The sequence below is a fragment of the Pyxicephalus adspersus genome, chromosome 2, assembly GCF_032062135.1.
Source record: "Pyxicephalus adspersus chromosome 2, UCB_Pads_2.0, whole genome shotgun sequence".
NCBI lineage: Eukaryota > Metazoa > Chordata > Amphibia > Anura > Pyxicephalidae > Pyxicephalus > Pyxicephalus adspersus.
In genome coordinates this window covers 105,553,665-105,575,881 of record NC_092859.1, presented here as the reverse complement: position 1 = coordinate 105,575,881, position 22,217 = coordinate 105,553,665, and the positions used below count along the sequence as shown (strand labels likewise).

At 34.8% G+C, this 22,217-nt stretch overlaps 1 protein-coding gene across 1 annotated transcript in view; it reads left to right on the top strand.

Moving 5' to 3' along the window:
* The window catches only part of CACNA2D1 (calcium voltage-gated channel auxiliary subunit alpha2delta 1), a 128,223-nt gene that overhangs the window by 58,984 nt on the left and 47,022 nt on the right, over positions 1–22,217 (top strand). The window contains exons 8-13 of the mRNA XM_072399049.1: positions 4,841–4,919; positions 8,772–8,821; positions 12,803–12,892; positions 17,397–17,465; positions 19,995–20,069; positions 21,117–21,191. Coding sequence (XP_072255150.1) covers positions 4,841–4,919; positions 8,772–8,821; positions 12,803–12,892; positions 17,397–17,465; positions 19,995–20,069; positions 21,117–21,191 — 438 coding nt within the window. The remainder of the gene's footprint in view (positions 1–4,840; positions 4,920–8,771; positions 8,822–12,802; positions 12,893–17,396; positions 17,466–19,994; positions 20,070–21,116; positions 21,192–22,217) is intronic.

Below are 22,217 nucleotides of genomic sequence, written 5' to 3'. Positions count from 1 at the left end.
GCAGGCAAGTGGATACAAGGCAGTTGGGCTATCTATCATACACAGACTTCAGAAAACCTCTTGAGGAAGTGCACAGAGATTTACTCCAACACAGATTTCTAAGCCCCCGTTTATGTTCTTACTCTTTGGTTTCCTAGAATAATATAATCATACATTTACCTCATATCAATGCTGTAAAATGATTCAGAAAAAGAAATTATGTGACCTTACTAGAAAAACCCTTTGTAACTCATAAAAATAGTTTTGCTTTAAAGAAAAGTGTTATTTGTTAGAGTGTAAAATACCTTGCTTCTGGTTGTATCTTGGATGGATGTTAGTGTGTATGGAAGATTATTAAAGTGTGTTTTTCAAACCCCAGTAAGCTTGTTTAGGATTTTTTTTTTCCAAAATGCAATAGCTTCTCTAACAAACTATTTTACCCAGCAACAAGCATTTATGGTACTTTCAGTTGTATTGGCAAAGTGGACTAGTATTTTTTTTCATAATGAATGAATCAGCCAGCAATATCCTGACATATGTTGGGACATGTTTCATGCTATTTATTTGTATGCAAGTAACTTTACTTTAATAAAGGGGATCCAAACTTACAGTCATCACATTAAAATGTGTAACAAGCACAAAATCATATATATTTATACAATATATATATATATATATATATATATATATATATATATATATATATGGCCCTGAGTTTTTAAAGCTTTCCAAGGCTGGGTAGGATACACTTTTATCAGTGAAGCTGGGTGATCCAGCAAACCTGGAATGGATTTCTTCAAAGTCATTAGCTATTTGCTAGCAAATGTTTTAAATCCCAGACCAGATCCATTCTAGGTTTGCTGGATCACCCAGCTTCACTTATGAAAGTGTATCCTCTCCAGCCTTGGAGAGCTTTAATAAATCAGGACTATAGCGAGAGAGAGAAAGTATATTCATTCATTTATGATAAATTAACATATATTTGCTGTTACTCTAGGAAGTTGTTAGTTTGTAAAGTGACAAACTGTGTAGAGGTTGTGAGTGATGATTCCTTGCATTGTTTATCATCTCAGCTCTCTACAGCACAAAGAGGTGACTACAAATGAGGACATCTAAATAGGGCATGCAATGTAGCCACAGACATTAAAGGTTAAAGGTTGTTTTCAACAAAGAATAAAAGTATTTATGGGGACTATTAGTCATATAGTTTAAGAACATCAGGGGTAAGAAATCTATCATTTGCTCACATTTTTTTTTTACTTTAGTGACTTTATTAGGCCGGGTGGTCTCAGTTACTGTATAATCAATACAAACAAAGCAAAAAAAAAAAAAAACTTTAAGGAGCCTAGACTTTCAATAACTTCTGGAGCAAGTTGTGCTTTGATATGCAAAAAGAAACAACTGCAGAGCTTGTCTTGGTCATTAGGGAGTTACAAGAGGTTGCAGAAGAGCTCAGTCCCAGCTGTGTTTAGCAAAAGATTTCCTCTGCAAGTCATGCAAACTGCCCCCTCCCCCCTATCAATCATGTGTCCTGCACACGAACGAGCAGGGAAGCCCCGTTTGTATCTAGGAGTGGTCTGTATATTGGATGTCCTTAACTCAGGGGCTACCTGTACACTTTCTCACAGAGTCTCATAGAGTGGGGAGCACAGTGGCTCAGGGGTTAGCACTCCGGCCTTTGCAGCGCTAGCTCCTAGGTTCGAATTCCAGCCAGGGCACTACTCGGATGGAGTTTGCAGGTTCTCCCCATGTCTCCGTTGGTTTCCTCCGGGTACTGTGGTTTCTTCCCACATCCCAAAAAAAATGCAGTTAGGTTAATTAGCTTCCCTCTAAATTGACCTTAGACTACATTAATGACATATGACTATGGTAGGGACATTAGATTGTGAGCTCCTTTGGGGGGACAGTTAGTGACACAACTATGGACTTTGTACAGCACTGAAAAACATACCAATGCCAATTTAATGCCCCTTTTCCTAGCAGCCCATATTTTTCTTTTATTCATTTTCTCACTGCTTGTTCCAACTTTTGAGAGCCCTGTATAAGCTCTAAATCAAATGTTACGTAAAATTATGCCATCAGTGCTACCAGTAAATTTTTTATCTGTAGTGACATTTGTAAATTTTCATCTAGATGACACTGTCAGCAAATACATGTTTGCCTCAGCAATCTGAAGATTAATATTTCCTGTAATCTAATATAGTGACATCTGTTATTTACGCCAGAATTTTGTGTGAACAGAACATGTGACAGTTCTGTAACTTTGCAGAGGGTCATGCTTCTGTATCTTATGGTAAATCCTAAAATAGCTCAGCACTGAAATGAATATTTTTTTCTGTAAAATAAACATGTCATGGGTTTTGATAAGGGAGCTGAGGCTGGAAAAAGTAGAATTGTTTGTGTTAATAATTCGGGTGTAATTTTCCTATAATTTTAATTTTAATGTGTATGTTGGCTTTTACATTTAGCACCAGCAAATTATTACTATTTATGTGCATGGCATCAATACATAATATTTTTATGTATATTTATAATAGATGGGCTTTGTACATGTATAATAAGGTTATGTAAAGATTTTTATTTTGAAAAAGTTTTATGCCTAGTAGTACCTTGATCATTAACCCACAAACTTTTTAGACAAGGGGCTAGTTCACTATTAGTAAAACTACTTGGCGGCTGGATTGTGGGCAGAAGGAGTAAAAATATAAAATCTTCCAGCACCGGGGATCAGTAGGAGTAAAAATTCTGCTGAGAGTACAAAAAATAGTGGTATTAAATGCCACTATGTCGATGGTCAATGGGAGTACTTGTGCATGCACAGCTCAGTATATGATCTTGGTTGGCCACGATGCTTAAATGAACTCCCACATGCACGTGGGGAAGAAATTACATTATTCCAGCCTGGCCAATCAAGATGGCCGAAGATTCCAATCCTAAAAGAGGACCAGATGTGGATGCCAGAGCTGGAAAAAGAGCCAGGGGAGTTTAATTTAGTTAAAAAAAAATTAAGAGAAGACAGGTAAGTTTATTTTATAGCAACAAATATATCACCTGTCCTTTCTAAAGTAAAGAACCTGTCTGCTCAGAAATTTCTAATAATTAGATTTCTTTCCACTCTAATAGAACATTCAAATAGTGTTCAACACTTGTGTTAAAGTCTGTGCCAAAAATCTAAGATGGGTATAAGTGGTAAGTTTGATGTCTGGAAGATATTACTGGAAGTAACTTAAAGTTGTAAATACAATAGCCACTATATGATGATATAATAGAAGACTTTCTATTTAGTTGTAACTGTGGTTGTAATGCTTTTACACACTGATGTGAGTTCAGTCTGATGCAAAAAAGTGGATTGCTTTGGTAAACTAAGCAAGAAAATATATAATTTATAGGAAACATATGAAAAATGGATGTAAAACATATGAAAAACAGAACAAAACTGAGGGTCTTTTGAGAATAAGGTCTTATTCTTTTTATAGCTTTATGCTGTTTTGCAAGTCTGCACATGCTTTCATACAAGAGCCCTGAAGTTCTAATGTCATTGGAGATTAGGCATCTGTTTGAAGCTGGTTAGTAAAGTGATGTACTGAAGTACTAATTTGTCAAGCGTAATGACATCTGCAGTACTTATGGAAAGAGTCATAAAAGCTGTTGATTCACATTTATTATACATTTTTATTAAAAGTATTACTTACAGATCCCGATACTTAAATGTTTGTGTAAGATGGTTACCTCCTTTACATTACAGAGGTCAGCACTTAATGCACTGTATTCATTCTTTCTAAACTTGTCCTGGAATCATCTGCAGTTAGTAAATGGAAATGCATAGTGTCTTATGTGTCTGGTATATCTCAAGTTTTGTGTAGGTCTCAGTGTAGGGTCATGTACAGGATTGATTAAGATCTGTTAGCATTTTACATTATTCATTCTGTTCCATTTCCACAAATACTCTTCCAATTAATGATCTATTCAGATGTTATTAGGGGAGTTCACAGAGTATTCATGTTTCATGTAACATTTTACTTTTGTAAGGTCAGAAGGAGCAGACCTGCCTTTGTCATTGCTGAAGCTACAAAATTGTGCTACCATTTTGTTAATGCACATGTACCGGGTGTATTTATTTTTAAACAAAATATACTAAGTAATAGACTTTTTTTGCAACCTACCAAAAAGTTCACTTTATGAAAATACAATATTTTGAGTTGTCATTGAAATATAGGGGAAATCTTGTTTGCAGGGGAACACTTGTTATAGTGACATCTGTCAAAGAGGCTTAAAAACATTTTCTTAGTTTTCTATGTCATACTTTCTGAATCACTGACCAGGGACCAGCAGGTATAATAAGTGTCAGTAAATTCATATGTGAAGGTCAACTATAGGGATGAGCAGGTGAATCGTGCCAACTCTTAAGGAAATAATTTCACCTGGAAAATCTAATTTTTGTGAAAATGGTGCTAGATTTAACCATGTTTTACAACCATGATTGTTCACAGTTGTTACTTGTCTGCTATTTTATTAAGACAAACTTGTCTGCTTTTTATTGAGGGAGAGCCTTGAGGCTCCAATCTGCTAAGTATAACAACTGTTTTTGTCATCCCTGTTAGGAGCTTCAATTCGGATATTGACTTCAGATTTCACAGGGTCTGTTTAGTCAGAAGAAAAACATTTTTTTTTATTAAATTAAAGGTTGTTTCATGTAGGCAGATGTGCAATGTATGCTGTAAAATATTAGAACTTTAGAAGTTTATGACAATTGTGCAATCCATAATTGATGTTTAATCATAAAACCATACAATGTATCACCTTAACTGAATTTTAAATTATATATTGCATAACTGAATCAGCATTTACTATTTTTTTCTAGGTTCGAGTATTCACTTTTTCCGTTGGACAGCATAATTATGATAAGGGACCCATACAGTGGATGGCTTGTGAAAACAAAGGTACAGTAAAAAAAAAAAAAATATTTCAAAGGGTTGCCATGTTTTTTTTGCTGTGTAATATCTGATAATCTTTTAAACTTCACATATTTATAAAATATTTATGTACAAAAAGCTTTTGGATTCAACCCTAAACTACATGTTTTAAATCGGAAAATCTAAAGGTGGAACAGTGACAAGAGTTTGCTTTTGTCTTAGCTATTTATTTCATGTTCATTTGGTATAAGTCTGGCTTTACTCATATTGAAATGAAACAATAATAAGGGTCTTTGTGTGCAGAGGGGGTTTGGAATCTGGAAGTAAATCATTATGCTTACCTGTTCTCTTTTGCATTAAGGAGTAAAGACAAATGTTCTAAACTTTGACCTACTCCTTTTTTCTGTAAAAGAAATATTGCCTAGCCAACTCTATCATTAACTTGGAGTGCATTATACTATAATCTAAGTGGCTTTTGTTTATTTTTATTTGACCTACATTTGTACTTTAAGGTTTTAGATAAAGTAGTGATATTGTGATAATGTTTAATGAACATAACAAGGAGTAATGGCATACTGTATAATGTATGCAAATTCTTGCCATCCTAAACTGTTTTATATTTAGTTAAATCCTAATCATCCCACAACCTAGAACCTAGCTGATACATAGGTGCTTCAATTTTTGAAGTCATTATAATACCTAAAATCCTAATAAACATACAACACAATATTTTGTGTAAATCTTAAAATAACATGCACAAACTTTTGCAATCTGTTCCGCAGCCTACAAAACCTGGGCACCACATCTAGTTACTGAAAGAATCTAGTCTACAAAGGAAATGTCTGTTTATGTTCCATATAAGTGAAAATAAATTTCAGAAGGTCTTGAAGAATTGTGAAGATGCCAAAAATAAATATGGGCAGTGCCATTTAAAGGTTGTGAAAAGGATCTGCAGTAATCTCTAGAGTGCACCACCACCTTTCTATGGTTAATAATAACCATATAATGAAGAGTAGTGGTTCAGTTTGAGAAAGCAACCGCAATGGATAGCAGACAATGTTTTGTGAACAGATAAAACAAACGATGAACTCTTTGGAAGTTACACATTGCAATGTTTACAGGCACTATGCACCAAAATCACATTCCAATATGTGCAGTTGAGGAAATATCATGGTTTGAGTCTGCTTTGCTGATTTTGGACCTGGGTAACTTGTCATAAAAGAATAAAGTATTTCATACATCAGGAAATACTACAGAATATTTTGGCAACAGGCAGCTTAACATTTTCTGTGTGGCCAAGTCTTGGATTAGATTTCAGCCTCTATAACTTGATATGGCAGGACTGAAAGAAAGCTTTTTACAAAAAGTCTACCAGAAATATCAATAGGGGCTCAAGTTCCTGCTAACCTATAAATGCAACTGATGAATAGTTACATGAAACCTTTTTATTAACATTAATTAAATTAAATTGCTAATTGTGTTTGAGTTTTGGAAATATTCATATTATACAGAGTTTTATTCTTTCAAGCATTCATGCAAATTAGAAAAAATACACTATTAAGCTGTGTATTTGCATGTTATGTTCCCACATTATCTACTGCAAACTTGCTGAAATCCCAGTGAAGTGACTATTGTTTTAAGTTTGTAAAGTACAGATGTTTCGGTCTAAATCAACCCCATTGGCTGAAAGGACCAGGGACTAACTCCTAATTGCAATAGGCAATTGCTAAAAAATGTACTGGAGTTTTGCAAATGTACGCACAAACTTAATGTATATGTGTGTGCACAGATGCAACTATAACTCCCACTACCCCCACAGTTGCATGTGACGGCTGGGGGCCCATCTTTTACTCATAACTAAAGCTGTATCAACCTTTATTTAAACGTCACTCACATACATCACCACTCCAGACTTTGGTGTCAAAAGATGACAAAAGATGTTGTATATCAGTTTTTAAAGCAGAGTCAGGAAGGCCAGAGTCTCAACAGCAGCAGGTCTGTAAAGATGCTGTAATAGAGGAAGTTGTGGAATTCCTGTGATGAGGTATGCATCTATTTTTTAATTTAGATGCAATCAGAACTTTTCTGGGTGAGCATATTGTATCTAGATATGCCCCTGGGAGCAAGGCTAAGATTATGTGGTATATAGGTATTATAACTTTGTATAAGATAACCTACTGTAAACAGGGTAAGGCTTTTTCAGAGGGCAGTGAATAACTGATCCTACCTTTGGCATGTGCCTACAAGAACTGAGGGCTAAAGTAGCTGGTAAAGCTAAACACTATACAGCTATAACTTTTTAAACATGTAGATACTAGTGCTTGTGAGAATTAAACATTAAACACATCCCAGTGGGTAATGACTTAAGTTCCAAAGCTATTACTAAAGTAATTTATCAGATAGGATCAGTGGTATGCAATATATATATATCTAGTTGTAAAATATTCAATTTAAAATAATGACTCACAATGTGTTTTAGTGAAATATAAGATAGTGTGATTATTTTTGTTCAGCCATACATTTTCTGTACAACACTGATTTGAAGGGTTAAGATAATAAAAGTATAAAATGAGTGTTTCTCATCTCCTAAACAAAAATAGGGCAGAAGGGCACAGAACAAGACTGCAAAATTATGTTTTCATTATGAGTAAAAAAAGGACAATTTTCTTGGCATTAATAAAGAACTGCTGTTTCCCAGCTTTCAGTTTAGTCATTCTAGGTTGTACGGTTTCTAAGTACCTATAATTACTGAAGAAAGTTTATAAACATTAATGAAAAAACATGTAGTATTTATTTAAGAAATACATTGCCCATTAAAATCCTGCATTTATCAATAATTGTCTGTCCCTCAGAATATTTTTAGTACCTTTTACAAAACCAACATTTGTAATCACAAATGTTCATCAGCAGTTGATCTTGTTATCCCCAAAAATCTTTGTGCATAAGGTTTAATGTAAATCTTTTATAATTGATCATAAAAATACCAGTTCACTGAGCTCCCAAATTAGTTTGTTCAAAAAAGGAGAACTCAACTGGCCACCCTTAGTCTCCATTTACTGACATAAGCACTTAAAGCAAAAGTGTGATTTGCTTTAAACTTCCCCTTCCCCCTTTCATGTTTAACTACTTTGTAAGCCATTTTGTAAGACCAGAGTAATTATATATTATAAATGTTAAAACATATCTGAGCTTTTACATTATCTTTGTGCAATAAAAGCTTCCTATTATCTGATATTTCGAAATTGAAAAAAAAAGCTAACCACGAGTGTAAATGATCTAGCCTTTTTTTTAAGTGGTGTTCTCCCACCTGCTACAGATCAGTAACTGGTGAAATAAAGTTCCTTCGAAAGAACTTACTGTAGGTACTGTAATGGTGCTACTTAGTATGAACTTGTGCTTTTCTGATGAAGAGCAGACAGCAGCTTTACTTTCATGCCCTTCTTTCTTCTGCAATATATTCTCTCCATCTTTCCATGCTCCATTCCACTGTCAGAAGGGTGGATCAAAGAGAACTTGTTTCTTAGACCTTAATAATAAAGCACTCAATTTCAACCAGTTTAATGTAATTAGCATCTGCACCTACAGAGATGTATTTAACTTTACTTAACTTTTAACGAGCTGCTAAAATGCTGGTTTGGAGACCACTCCACATTCATGGCTAACTAGGACATGTTTGTGATAATAATATTTCTTTAAGTAACACCAAAAGTATTTATATGACCCAACAGTCTAAATGCTGTGTTATGTAATAAAAAAAGCAACCTATGTAACCCATAACAAATAATTAAATACTGTTTTTCTTTTATCACTGTAGGTAAAGAATTATGTGATTTTTACTGTGAATTGCATCTGCTTTACTATGTTATTATTCTATTTTAGGGTATTATTATGAGATTCCATCCATTGGAGCAATTCGTATTAACACACAGGTCAGTATTTTAACTTTTTATTATATGCTTTGAGGTACCAGCACTGGAATTAGCTCTGTCCTGTATATACCAGTATCAGTTACCTGGGATTATTTGCTAAAATAATATATAACAGGGTTTCTCGACCGGGATTTAGTGAAACCATAGGTTTCTTTAGAGGTTGCTAGAGGTTCCTTGAGCAATGAGCATTTGTGACTTACAGGACAGTTTAACTGACCCCAATGATCTTTTTGGCTATTTGTAAGGGTGACATTCTTCCCACTGGCCAGCAATATAAGAGGCACTATTTCTACTGATCACCACGCTACTGTACTGTGATAAATATAGTTATTATGATAGGGGTTACATGGAGATCTGAAAGGTAATTCAAGGGTTCACACATGTTAAAAAGGTTGAGCAACACTAATATATGCTGTTGACCTCATTTGTATAAACCTCAAATCATCCAATTATGTGCAAACAAAATGCATGTTTTTTAATTACTCTTAATTCAAGTAATTTTTGCCACTTTTCGGTGCTGCTCCATGGTCTCAAATAAACTTCTTTTTTACATTTGTTGTAATCTGAGGTTGACCAACACTGAATTAACACGGAAAGATTGGGTGACTTTTCAAAGTCTGCAGAGTGGCATGGCAGGAATATTTTATGGCACCTCATAATTGTTACAATTATAAATGTTTGATTTTGCAGTAAAGGGGAAGGAAGTATGCTCTTAGGTCAATTTCTCAAGAAATTAACTGACCTGTCTAAAAAGTACATTCGATTCAGCATCAGTAGAGGCCATTTTGCATTGTTTACATTGTATTTCTTTAATTCAGGTAGTGAAACTGAACTTTTTGGTTTTGCTGGTGATAGAAGAATTCTATTATAAGACAGGTCTGTTCATTACTGGCATATAAGCTTTAATACTTTTGTGTATCCAAAAATGTATAATTGTGGATTACATTGATGTACGTTTCAAACTTTGTATCTGGCAATATTCAATTAAATTCATAGAGGCAAGCTCCCAAACTTCATTTGAAGCATTATTTTTAGTTTTAGACAGTAGCTCTTTAGTACTAGGATTTTATCTATACCCTTTCAGTAAATCGTGTATATGACAGTTATTGTTTTGGCCCCTCTGTGTTCCCATACTTATTACAGTACAAAATATGTCTAAACTTTTAGGTAAATATAAATCAAGACTGATTCTTCTTTATAATCTTCTGTTTATCCAAAAATGATTAGTAATTAAAGTCTATGTAGTGTTAATCCGCTACAATCCATGTAGCATGTGTCTGGGAGAACAGTTATACCAAATAGGTGTGTACTTTATCAAGTTGATGCCTACACCTTACTAATATATACATTTATGGACAACATAACCCCTATCACTCATAGTAAAATTATTATTTTACAATGCATTAAAACAGTTGTACTATACAACAGAGTAATGTGTTATTACAGTGCCACACCAGCACAAGCAGATGTAGACAGTTTTTTCCGAATTATGTGACAAACATAAAAGAACTGAGGATTTGTGCTTTGTATAATTCAGATGCAATGACAGACAAAAGCATTTTGTTTACAATTTTGGAGACTCCTAATTAATCTTTAGTTACATTGCACGATTTGGCGGTGCTAAATATCAAATAAAATATCAATGAATCACCTTTGTATAAATATTGCCTGTGATATGTCATGTAAATATCTATAAATCCTAATATATCATGCAGCACACTATTTTTATCACGTTTAAACTAAAGATGCCTGCTATTTAGATTGTACTGATGAAATATATATTTTTTTATTTTTCCTGTATTTCTTAATACAGGATAAAGAAAGTGTTTCTAACAAGCTGTGATAGGTGCACATGTGTGTCTAATATAATAGGCTATTTAGAGTGTAAATAATGTTTTTGTAAATTTTAAACACAGCTGCCCAGCTTGACCTAAAGTTCTACTTGCTACATTAATTGTGAGCAGCTGCAGTAACATAAACACGTTGACACTAGTAAGACTTCAATGGCTTATTGAACTTTTAATGGAACTACTAATCTGATACTTTAGGATATAACACTTACTGTTTCTTTATGATAAACAGGAATCAATTAATGGCATTAGTGCATGTAGTGTATATAATACCAGGTACAAGGTTTGGCAAATTAGGTAGCCAAGCATGTCAGGCAAGATGGTGCACAGCAAAAAGATATAACAGCTTTCTTTGTGTGATCTTAAAGTTGTAATAAAATAGCTTGCCCCTTTTGGAGCAAAATAGCCAGTTAGTTTTTATTGAACTAAACCCGATAAGTGCTCTCAACATTAACTATGCATAGTTACTTGCCAAATTCTTGAACATCTGTGCAAAGCCTTGATGGTTGGTTCATACAACCCTCTCTGTAGTTTTATCTCATGGTAGGGCTTGACTACCAATGTGACCTAAAGCCAAGTGCTAAATAATTGTTGTAATACATTACCTGACATGTTTGCTTATGTAAACAATATGCCTTGTCAACAAAAACCAGGGTCTACTAGGAATGTAAACTGGTAAACCAAATTGTAATAATTATTGCAATGAATGTACAAGCCTTAGGGTGACTGTATATATAGTATGGGTATTTGGTTTGACATCTCATACAGTACAGGTCAGTACCATCTTTGCCCAATCTTAAAAAAGTATCAGCATCTGAAATCCTTGCCCAGTGATCCAACAATGTACATCCAGATGCCTATGCATTAGTCTTTATATTCTTTGTAATATGCATATAGTTTATTTCACACAGTTCATCTTCCTCAGCTGCTGTCTCTTAATCTTCGACCAGCCAGTGCAAAAGCCATCAGATCACACTGCCAAAGTTCTCTTCTCTAATCTAATCTCTAATTCAGTCTCATTGAGGTTTCAAGCTGATTATCCCCACTTATACCTCTTGCTCTGTGACCTACCTAAACTTTACAGTGAACATAATGATTGCAGAGGAAGAACACCTAATGCCTAATACCTCTCCCCGTGCATATATATATATATATATGCATATATCAGGCAGACAATTGTTTGGCAAAGCTTGAGAACTGCTTTACAATGTATAATTATAAAACAATATTGTTGCTGTTTTTTATTGTTAGAAATGTATTCATGTACATTATCAAAGTTACTTTTTAGTGTGCTTTAAACTTGGATAATATAATACAAACCTCTCGGATTTCTAAACCATATGATTAAAATCTAAAAAAAATATATATCCTATTGTACAAACCTGTGGTTATGTTCAGATGACAGCTGGAAAACACCTAATAGTCAATTTTAAGCAGATTTCAATTAAAGCAGCGTTTATTAATCCCATAACAGTCACCTGATCTGACCATTGTTAGTTTGATCAGCTGAAGATTTTATAATCTCAGGTGTTCCAACTAGGGATGAGTATGCCGTTTTGAGGATTCAATATAAGCAGTGTAATTTGATATTTTGCACTCAAAAAATTTGGTAATTGATCCCTTAATTTCCACCTTACAACAGGTAACTTTAAAATAAAAACACTTATCTTACTACTGAAAAATATATCTGCATCGGTTAAACTTTAGCAACCCCATAGCCATCTTTATACATACGGCTTGGATTACATGGAGGAATGCCATTGCAGTTAATGGCTGGCCCGTCTTCTTAATCCACCATTTACTCAACCTTAGCTAACCTTATGGGTAAGTTCTTAATAAATGTGGCCACAAACACATGCCTCTATGTGACCGAAGCCTTAAAGATGAGGGTGTCTGTTGGAATTTGAGAGATTTACATTTTTTTAAACTTTCACTGAGGGATCTGCTGTTCTTTACCGAGCCTTAAAACTTTTTTTTTAAAAGCATGTTGATTTTAACGGGAGCATTTTTGAGCAATTTGGTGTAGTATGAATAATGTATATAAAAGCTATAGTCTATTTACAGTAAAATGACTATCTTTATTTGAACAAAAATCTAGCTTTATCACTGAAATAATTTCTCTCTTTGACAGGAATATTTAGATGTCCTTGGAAGACCAATGGTTTTGGCGCGAGAAAAAGCAAAGCAAGTACAGTGGACTAATGTTTATTTGGATGCCTTGGTAAGAACAGAACACATTCTAGAAATGCACAGAAACTGGAGTTAATGTACGGATAGAAATCACAGACATATGTAAATAAAAAGTTTTTAACGTCTGTTTCTGTGGGCTTTTGGGTACCTAAATATACCAGTGCAGCTAGTACAGCTAGTTTTTTTTTCAATACCTTGTTATTAAGGTGTTAAAGTGGGACTAACCAACTGACTGATATGTCCACGTTCCATCACAGGGTGCTGACCCCCTACTTCTCCTCTTCTTCCCAGAGATGATCTTCAGCCATTTTAATTGGCTGTTCTGGGATGACATAACCCCTACCTAGGCACACGTTCATTCATTCACACATAAAGTGAAGCCGGAATTGCCAGGTTTTCCTGCAGTAATGAGCTGCCTAACCAAGCATTTGACTAAGACAGGAGGTATAAAAAAATAGGCAGATGAAACAGGCTGTTGTACATAACGGCAAATGTGGCACATGTGTATTATTGTTCATCTATGAACTAACCCTAGGGGCCATGGGATGATATCATGTCTTTTATAAACCTTAAAGCACTTAACATTATGAAAACCAAATGGCCCTAGAATAACCAAACAACATATGCATACAATATATAATTCATATATATTGTACATCAAAAAAGCTCTTTTTTCTTTAAAACAAGCTAATGCAAGGTGTGGCGACAGTAAAGGATAGTAAAAAGAGAGAGTTTTAGGTGATGAGAAATATGGGCAATATTTCTTATTCTTGAAGTGACAAAGTAAAAAACAGTGGTTACTTATATATTATTATACTCTATCATACTTTACATGTATACTATATGTATTGTACTACAACACAATCCAGTGGTCACTATAGTATGTTACTATATTCATGTACTAGGTTATTTGTATTTACAGCTTATATATATTATTACAATAAGAGATAATAAAAGCAGGGTCATTTTATTATATGTATTATAACAAATCCTTATTAGTTCCTTTGTTTTCTGCTGATTCCTTAATCTGGGTGTTGATAGTGTTTTCAAGCACTTCTGATGTAAGGGACAGTCATGTCTTATCTCTCTGGTCCTTGTAACGTAAACATGTGCCGGACATCCTATTATTTAGAAGCATTACGAAAGCATGTATTGTGCTGTTCCTTTTCTCAATTCTAGCTAAATTTGATGTTGCACTACAAGCTGTTGTATCTTTTGTATGTTCCCAAATCTTCCTAGACTTACAGTAAAGTGTCACAGCATGTGCATCTGACACAGGATACAGCACAAAAAATGCTTAATGGAACAATTTGTTATATCTCTTCCCCTTTAACTGACCAGAAGTTCATTGCCCAGACCTTTTCAGCAAGAGTTTTGTTACTGGAAACCTGGAGGATGTTATGTTGAGCTTTATTTGTATTAGATCAACCCATTAAGTGATATTAAGTGTGCAAGAAGAGACTACTGTTTAAAAGTTCTGTAGCCAACCTAGGTACATTGTATATATCTATATTTAGGATTCTGCTTTTAGATATCTGCTTAAGGTCATTGAAGAGCATTTTTTTCTTTGTTCATTTGTTCTTTACTTTTAACAGTTATTACACTTCTTTATTCATATGGGGTTGTTGTTTATTAAAAAGATAATAGCATCCTCAACCCCAAAAACTTGTTTTAAAGCTGCTTGCATATATCTCCATGTCTTCTTAGCAATGTATTCATACTAGACATGTGATAAGAGGCTTATACAATTGTCAGCTATTTTTATTTGAAGTTCAATTCATACAATGGAATTTCAGCATAGAGTGTAGGTATAAACCTGGGAAAGAGAAAAATGCAGTTACTGCATCTAAGGACTGTTAAGTTTTCGTATAATACATTTTTAGTTTTGGGTTTATGTGCGCTTTACGTAAAGAGATTCTTTTAGTTAGTACATTGTGATTCAGCATTATAATTAAAAAACATGTTTTAAATCTATGACATATTGATAGTACTAAGTGTTAAAAAAAGCGTTTTGATGCATAGGCAGCTATCTCTTTGATAAAAACATGTGGCTGTGTTGTTTTATATTAACATAGTGTACAAAGGCACAAAAAAGATGACCCACTAATCACTGCATGTAGGGCTGGCACCATGGAAGCTTCATTGTGTAATTAACCCTTTTAGACTTGGGAGTGGGTAAACTACTTTACAATTTATGAATCAGTTAATCTGATCTAAAAGCCATTAGACACTTTTATGGAGCCAGGAAGTATGTGCTTTGCCTAACAGTAAAAATCTCCAGGCTTGTACAGAGAAATAAGTGATTAACTGAAGCTTCTGTTTTAATGGTATATCTAAATACGATGCTCTAAATTATGGGTTGTTCCATGCAAAGAAAATCAACTCTTGTTAACCCTTTCATAACTGAAGCGGATAGCTACACTGATGCTTTATCCTAACCCTAGTCTTTCTATGGGAGGAGCCCAGACTTGAGTCTGATAGGTAGTAGCATGCTGTGATCTGCAGTGGATTATTTACAGAGGATTCATCTCATAATTACATTTGTATTGCAAAACATTGTTATTGGGTACAGCACTAACATATGGGGGGGATAATTAGATGGCCACTTAAAGTATATGTATAGCCAAAATGTTGTTTTAATAATAAACAGTGTAGAGAGCGGGTAATAATACAGTTAGGTTATTTTGTTACTGTCTGTGTCCATGTTAGGGCAGGGCCCTCTGGTAGGTGACACAGGATTACCTTGGGCATGGAGTCTGTCTCCTGGTCTTCACCAGAGCACCACACAAGGGATGATCGGCCGGTTACCTCTATGGCCACTAGACTACTTTGCTGCGGGGAGCACTCCAGGTCATGGCCCCACATGCTCTCCCCACTGGCTGCGAGCTGTACAGGGGGCTCCGATGTAGGGACAGTGCAGATCAGGTACAAAGTTGGTTGACAGCAGGACAGCAGTTCAGGCAGATTGATGGTCAGGGCAGGTGGCAGACAAGCATAGTCCAGGTACAAACACGGGTCAGGGGAGGTGGCAGACAGCGTAATCCAGGTACAAGCATGGGTCAAGAATCCAAAAGGGCACGAAATGGTATGAAAGAGCAACTCACAGGTAAAGCTGAGGATCCAGCAACCGGAGCCTTGAATGAGGGAGGTATAAAGCCTGGAACCAGGAACTACTCTGTTCATTGGCTGCTGCAGATTTCCTGAAATCCCCTTTAGCTGTGAACAGCCTTAGACTAAGTGCAGGGGATGCTAAAAAAAAAAGGTGCATCTTTGCACAGCTAAAGGGAGGCTGAGGATGCTGCAGGCTTCTAGATAGACAATCTGCGGGCTGAGTGGTAACAGTCCGTTTATGGAGACTTCCCTTTTGTTCCTGTCCTGAGGATAGAAACAAGTGGAAATCTCTCCAACGCTTACTGAATTCCCATAATAGAATAATGTCATAGACACAGCTGCCCCCAGTTTTCTTACCTACTGCTCTGATATCAACTCGTAATATTAGGACTTCTCTTCATTGTATTGCTCACATTAGTTACCAGGACAAAAAGAAGGGAGCATCTCCCCCGGGGGCACACAGACATCAAAAATGCCTGTCCAAGTGGGCATAAATAAGAGCCATTAACCTCCTCCTTTCATCACAAGTGTAACCTTGTTGCTTATTGCTTAAAAATTTAGTTAAAGCACAGAAAAATCAAGTATTTTTAATGCCTATGATTGCAGTGTTTTTCTTCAACATTTTTTATTCATTCACAATGTGTTTGAACTTGCTACAGAATTCAACCACTCCAGGAAGAATCAGCTCTAACAAAACCACATCCTCCTCCCACCTCACACATCATAGCAAACTCTTTTATCTTCTGGAAGTATTTAATTACTCTCTGTACTGCCCTATCTCTGCCCTTCCTCACCTATCTACATACATTAAGGAAAGAGAAAAGGGCAATGTTAGGCCTTTTGGATGTCTGCACTAAAAAGGCTTTTATACCATGTGTAACACATGTTGGAAAAACATAAAATCTTTTCAAACCTTGTTGTTGAAATAAATTATCTGGTGACAGGGTAATAATTAACCAGACATCATAAAATGGTGATAATGCTAAAAAGTAGACAGTAAGGATGCATTATATGTAAAAAAAATATATGCAATACTTAAAAATGTTAAAACAAAGTTACAAACCAAATATTGTGAATGAATTTAAATTTAGATTTTTAGTTTAGTTTAGAATTTAGTTTTATTTTTACATCTGTCATATTTCTTATGTGCTTCATTTACGTAAGAGCTAACTGGTTGGTATTTCCTGCCAGCACAATGTCCTCGCTGACCACTAGGAATTTACGTCTAGAAACAGTAGGTGTAGTGTGTTTGTGTTCATTTACTTGATAAGGACATAAAGGCTCTCTCTGGGTCAGCACATATTGTAAATGAATTACAAGCCAACGATTATTATTGCATGTTGATATGTATATATATATATATATATATATATATATATATATAAACACACGTAAATAATGAATCTTATTGTTTCTGTTTGCAGGAGCTGGGCCTTGTCATCACTGGTACCTTGCCTGTTTTTAATTTGACAGGAGACCGTAAAGAAAATAAAGTGAGTTGATAGTAAAGTGTTTATGTGAAATCTTATATTATATTATATTAGTACTTATATCCTAGCAAATCTTGAAAGACCTGTATATCCAGTATTATTAAAAAGCTTTTTTATGTTGTTCCAAAATTATAATTAGTTACCCATTGAAATAACTTTTGTCAGAGAAGCTGTCTAGAGTAATACGGTAAGGTTTGTGATACAAATTACTCCCTTTTCATGTATAATGTTTGCTCGCTGACTACCATCATTTGTTTTTTAAGATTAATGCAGGTGGAATATCTGCTAGGAAATATGTTTGCAATTTCCTTTTAGGATAAATCTCTGCACTAAGCACACATCATTTCAATGCCGCAAAGCCTTTCTTCTTTATAACTTGCCGATGACATTATACTCCAGAGAAATGTCATTAATAACAATAAGCGTTTTAAGCTCATCTGTGCCAGTTGAGAGACATTCACTTTTATTATCCAGAACTCACCAGTGCTGTATTTATAGTTTATTGCAAGCACATTCAATGAAGTGAAGACAAGATGATATGTGAGCTACCTGAAAAGACAATAAAGGGACTTTAGATCACCACCCACTTGGATTTGTTCATAAAGTACTGAGCATTTATTTGGCTAAGGCAATTGTCAAAAATGTATATAAATTGAATGTAATTCCAACAAAAGGAAATTTGCTGTATTTTAGAAAACCAAATATTAAAGATCATAAAATAAGATTTTACAGCTCATGTACAGTATGTATGTTTTACAGGGTTTAGGCTGGCCATAATTATAGCACATAGATTACAAAGAGCTAAAGAACTTTAGCACATGATTAATAAAAGATTATCTTACAGGTATAATGTCAGCTCTGACAAAATAGTACATTCATGGCGTCCTATTATTTTGTATGATATGAAGTTAAGTAGGTAATAAGTGCAAAATTTTAGGACAATAGTGGGTGAATCTGGGCCACTGTCCATCTCACGTCTTATCTTAAAGATACATTTGTGTGTACAGAACTGTAATAAAAATTACCAATATTGTTTTCTCTATTACTAATAAAAGGTTGTAAAGGGATACTTGCTGATGCAATTGAAATGGTCTCAGAGACTAATTCAACTGGTTCAACATACGCATATCACACAAACTAATCCACATTGGCACTTGAACACTTAACATAGAAAACGTGTAAAGCTGTAATGAATGTTTGTATAAAAATTTGGTTTCTCATTAATCAAACCTACTAATTATTAAAGTCATTACTGTGGACCTTTTTCTATGATATGGACACATTCTGAAATCGTTAGCTGCCTAAATGTCATGCTTTTCCTATGGCATTACTCCTATGCTTCAATGCAGTTTAAATTTTCAACCTGTAAACTTGTTATAAAGCTTTGGGATCAGCAGGCTTGCCAGACAATTTTACAAGAGGTTCATAAAGGTAACACAGGCATAAAATTCATTTATTACGTATACACCTAATATTTCCAAATGTCTATTCTTACATATGTTTATTTACAGACAATCATCAACAAGCAGCTTACAAGAAATAAAATAATTGTTTTTTTTTTAATGGCAACAACAACGAAATGCACAAATAGTGTAATACCTAAACATATCTACATGAATGTTTTAGAAGCTCCAAAACCTGTGGTCTTTAATTATACAAATGCCATGAAGTATATAAAAAGAAATATGATGATGCTGCTCATTATAGCAATGAATCACAAAATGGAAGCTGGGAGTGGTAACCCTGAGTGCAACTTTATTAACTAACAAACTCCAAAACTCCTATATATTTATTATATATTATATTATATATGTATATATATATTATATATTTTTTTTAGGCATTTTTATGGGTTTCATTTATCACTGCTCGTTTATGTTTAATGCTTTCTTTGTTTCGCTTGTCTTCCTTTTTTTTTAATACAAATACAAAATAGACACAAAGGTTATCTTTTGGACAGCTTAACTCAGTAAATTTTTATCATGGCATTTTATATTTCCGTAAGCTACTCTGAAATTGAGCATGTGAAATCTGTATGTTGATATCCAGTGGTTATTGATGGGGCTTTTAAACTGCCCACAGTATAAATCTTAGAATCATTATTAAAGCATTTGTTTTATTAGACTTTCTACTCTCTAAAGGGAAAAATCACTCTGGGCTTCCTGACAAAAGAGCATGTAATATAAACTTGGCCACACACGCTAGATATACTTTATTGGTTCCTTGGGACCAAAAGAAAACTCTTATGTTTAATTGAAGTCTGGGGAAAAATACAATCAATAAGCACTATTTACGGGGGAAGTGAATTAACATATACTCTGCAAAGCTAATTACATCATCATAATTATAATTTACATTATCGATCTTACCTTTACATGTATGTAACATTGTTACATTATACTTTTTTAAGGGAAAGGGAATATATTCTATATAGCCATGTGTATGGCATGTGGGCATAAGAATATTTCCTAAATCTTGTATAATGTGTGTATCATACAGAATGTTGCCTGACTTTGGATGTTTAAATTTTAGAACCAACTGATACTTGGCGTTATGGGTGTAGATGTTTCATTGAAAGATATTCAAAGGCTCACTCCTCGCTTTACAGTAAGTCCATTTTTGCCTTATTTTATATAAATATAATAAAATAAGTATCTTGAATGCTTTCTTTAACATACCTGAGCATACCAATAAGCATGTGTGCTTATTGGTATGCTCATATATTACATGTGTAAACATATTAAACCTATATCTTTCATTTTTATTCTTTCTGTAGGTGGTTTATGATTACTGAACATGTTAAAAATATCTGCCATAGGAGTTTTCAAATTCCTAAGTACAGAATATAATTGGTAAAATGTTGACAGATTTTTTAGGAAAAAAAAGTTACCCTGCACTAAAGATCATTTAGTTTTCATCATCCTAGAAGCAGATCATACTAGGTTTTCCATGGCCTAAAGTGAAATTTTGGGTAACATTTTTGTATTGCATGAATGTTTTAAATCTCCAGCTGGAGTGAATGAATGTGGGATTAGGTTTGGGACAGGCTGATGTGTATTATAACAACAAAACTATTCTGTTATATATGAAGCAAGAGCAAGTTGTGTGGCCTAAACCATCACTTAACTAAAACTTTACCCATGACCTAATTACCTACGATGTAGTACCTTTGAATTAGAACTACATTGTTACTTATATGGTTAATCCGAGTGTAAAATTTCCCCTTAACACTTTCCATGACCCCAAATAGCATTAACTTTCCTTCCCTTGTTACTGAACCATTCCCCTAAAACTAACACTTACAATTACCTAAAAGCAAACCCATAATGCTTATCTTGTAATATACAACGAGCAACCATGCAAAAACTAAAAGCAAAGTTCTCCAAAGCTATGATTGTCTGCCTACAGACACAAATGAGAACCGACTTGTATTTACTATTTGGTAATAGACTGCCTGTATTATATTGTATATATTATATTTATATACTACAGCCAACTAATTTATTATCTAAAACAGTATTTGTATTTAAACTCACAACAAAATAGAGTTTTGTAATGTTCCTATGCAACAGGTACTTTTAAATGTTTGCATTACCTGCATTTAAGTGCCTTTACTAAAATACATGTAAAATGTTGAAATGTGGTTACCTCTAGCTTTGCCCGAATGGATACTATTTTGCACTGGATCCTAACGGTTATGTGCTTCTCCACCCAAATCTTCAACCAAAGGTATGAATGCGCTTACTGACGTAATAGTATTTGGTGTAGTGATAACTTTCATTCATCAAATTTGCACATTAATTTAAATACAGACTGCAAAGCTGTAGTTGGAAGCAGTAATCTCCTATATATTTTTATTCAATGTACAGTTGTTGTTCTTCGTGTGTTTTTATTGTATTTATTTATATTTTTTACTCATTCTGCATTGAATGAAATAGAACAAAGGATTCAGGGCGGAACTGAACTTGCTGGTGTGAGTGAGTTTAAGCCTAAATTCACACTGGTTGTGAGGTTGCCGTTCACTTACCACTTCCTCATGCTGGGAAACCACTGCCCTACCAAGTAGCATCCCCCTAAGGCAACTGTAATGAATAGGGGCACCAGTAATGAATAGGGGCACCAGTATGTGGTAATAGTAATCTCTGGAAAGCGATGCAGTGCCAGTGTTCAAGCGGTAGGTGGGGAGCCACATTGGATCACTCAATCCTTAACAGATCTGATCCTGACCTAAGCAAAATTTTGGCACAGAAACTATTACCTGTGCCCTGCAGGCATAACAGGTCCAGGAACTTGTCGCCTTATTCCATGTATCTGACATTTTTGCAGCTGACTCCAAGGTGGACTTCCAGGTCCTTGGCAATTTTCTTCAGCCATTGGACAGTTACAGATGGTGACACATGTACACAGAAGCCAGTCTGTCCTCTGCTGCTAGAGTTGAACCATTGTTCTGCGTTTGGAAACGCTCTCCAAGGCTGGAAAGGATACACTTTCATCAATGAAGCTGGGTGATCCAGCAAACCTGCAATGGATTTCTTCAAAGTCATTGGCTATTTGCTAGCAAAGGTTTTGAACCCTGGACCAGATCAATTCCAGGTTTGCTGGATCACCCAACTTCACTGATAAAAGGGTATCCTCTCCAGCCTTGGAGAGCTTTCATAAATCAGGCCCATAGCCAGAACTCTCTGGTCTGCTGAAGCTTGAGTTTTGCTTATTTCAGAGCTTTTGCTTGTACTCCATAGAGGACAACTGTTTTCC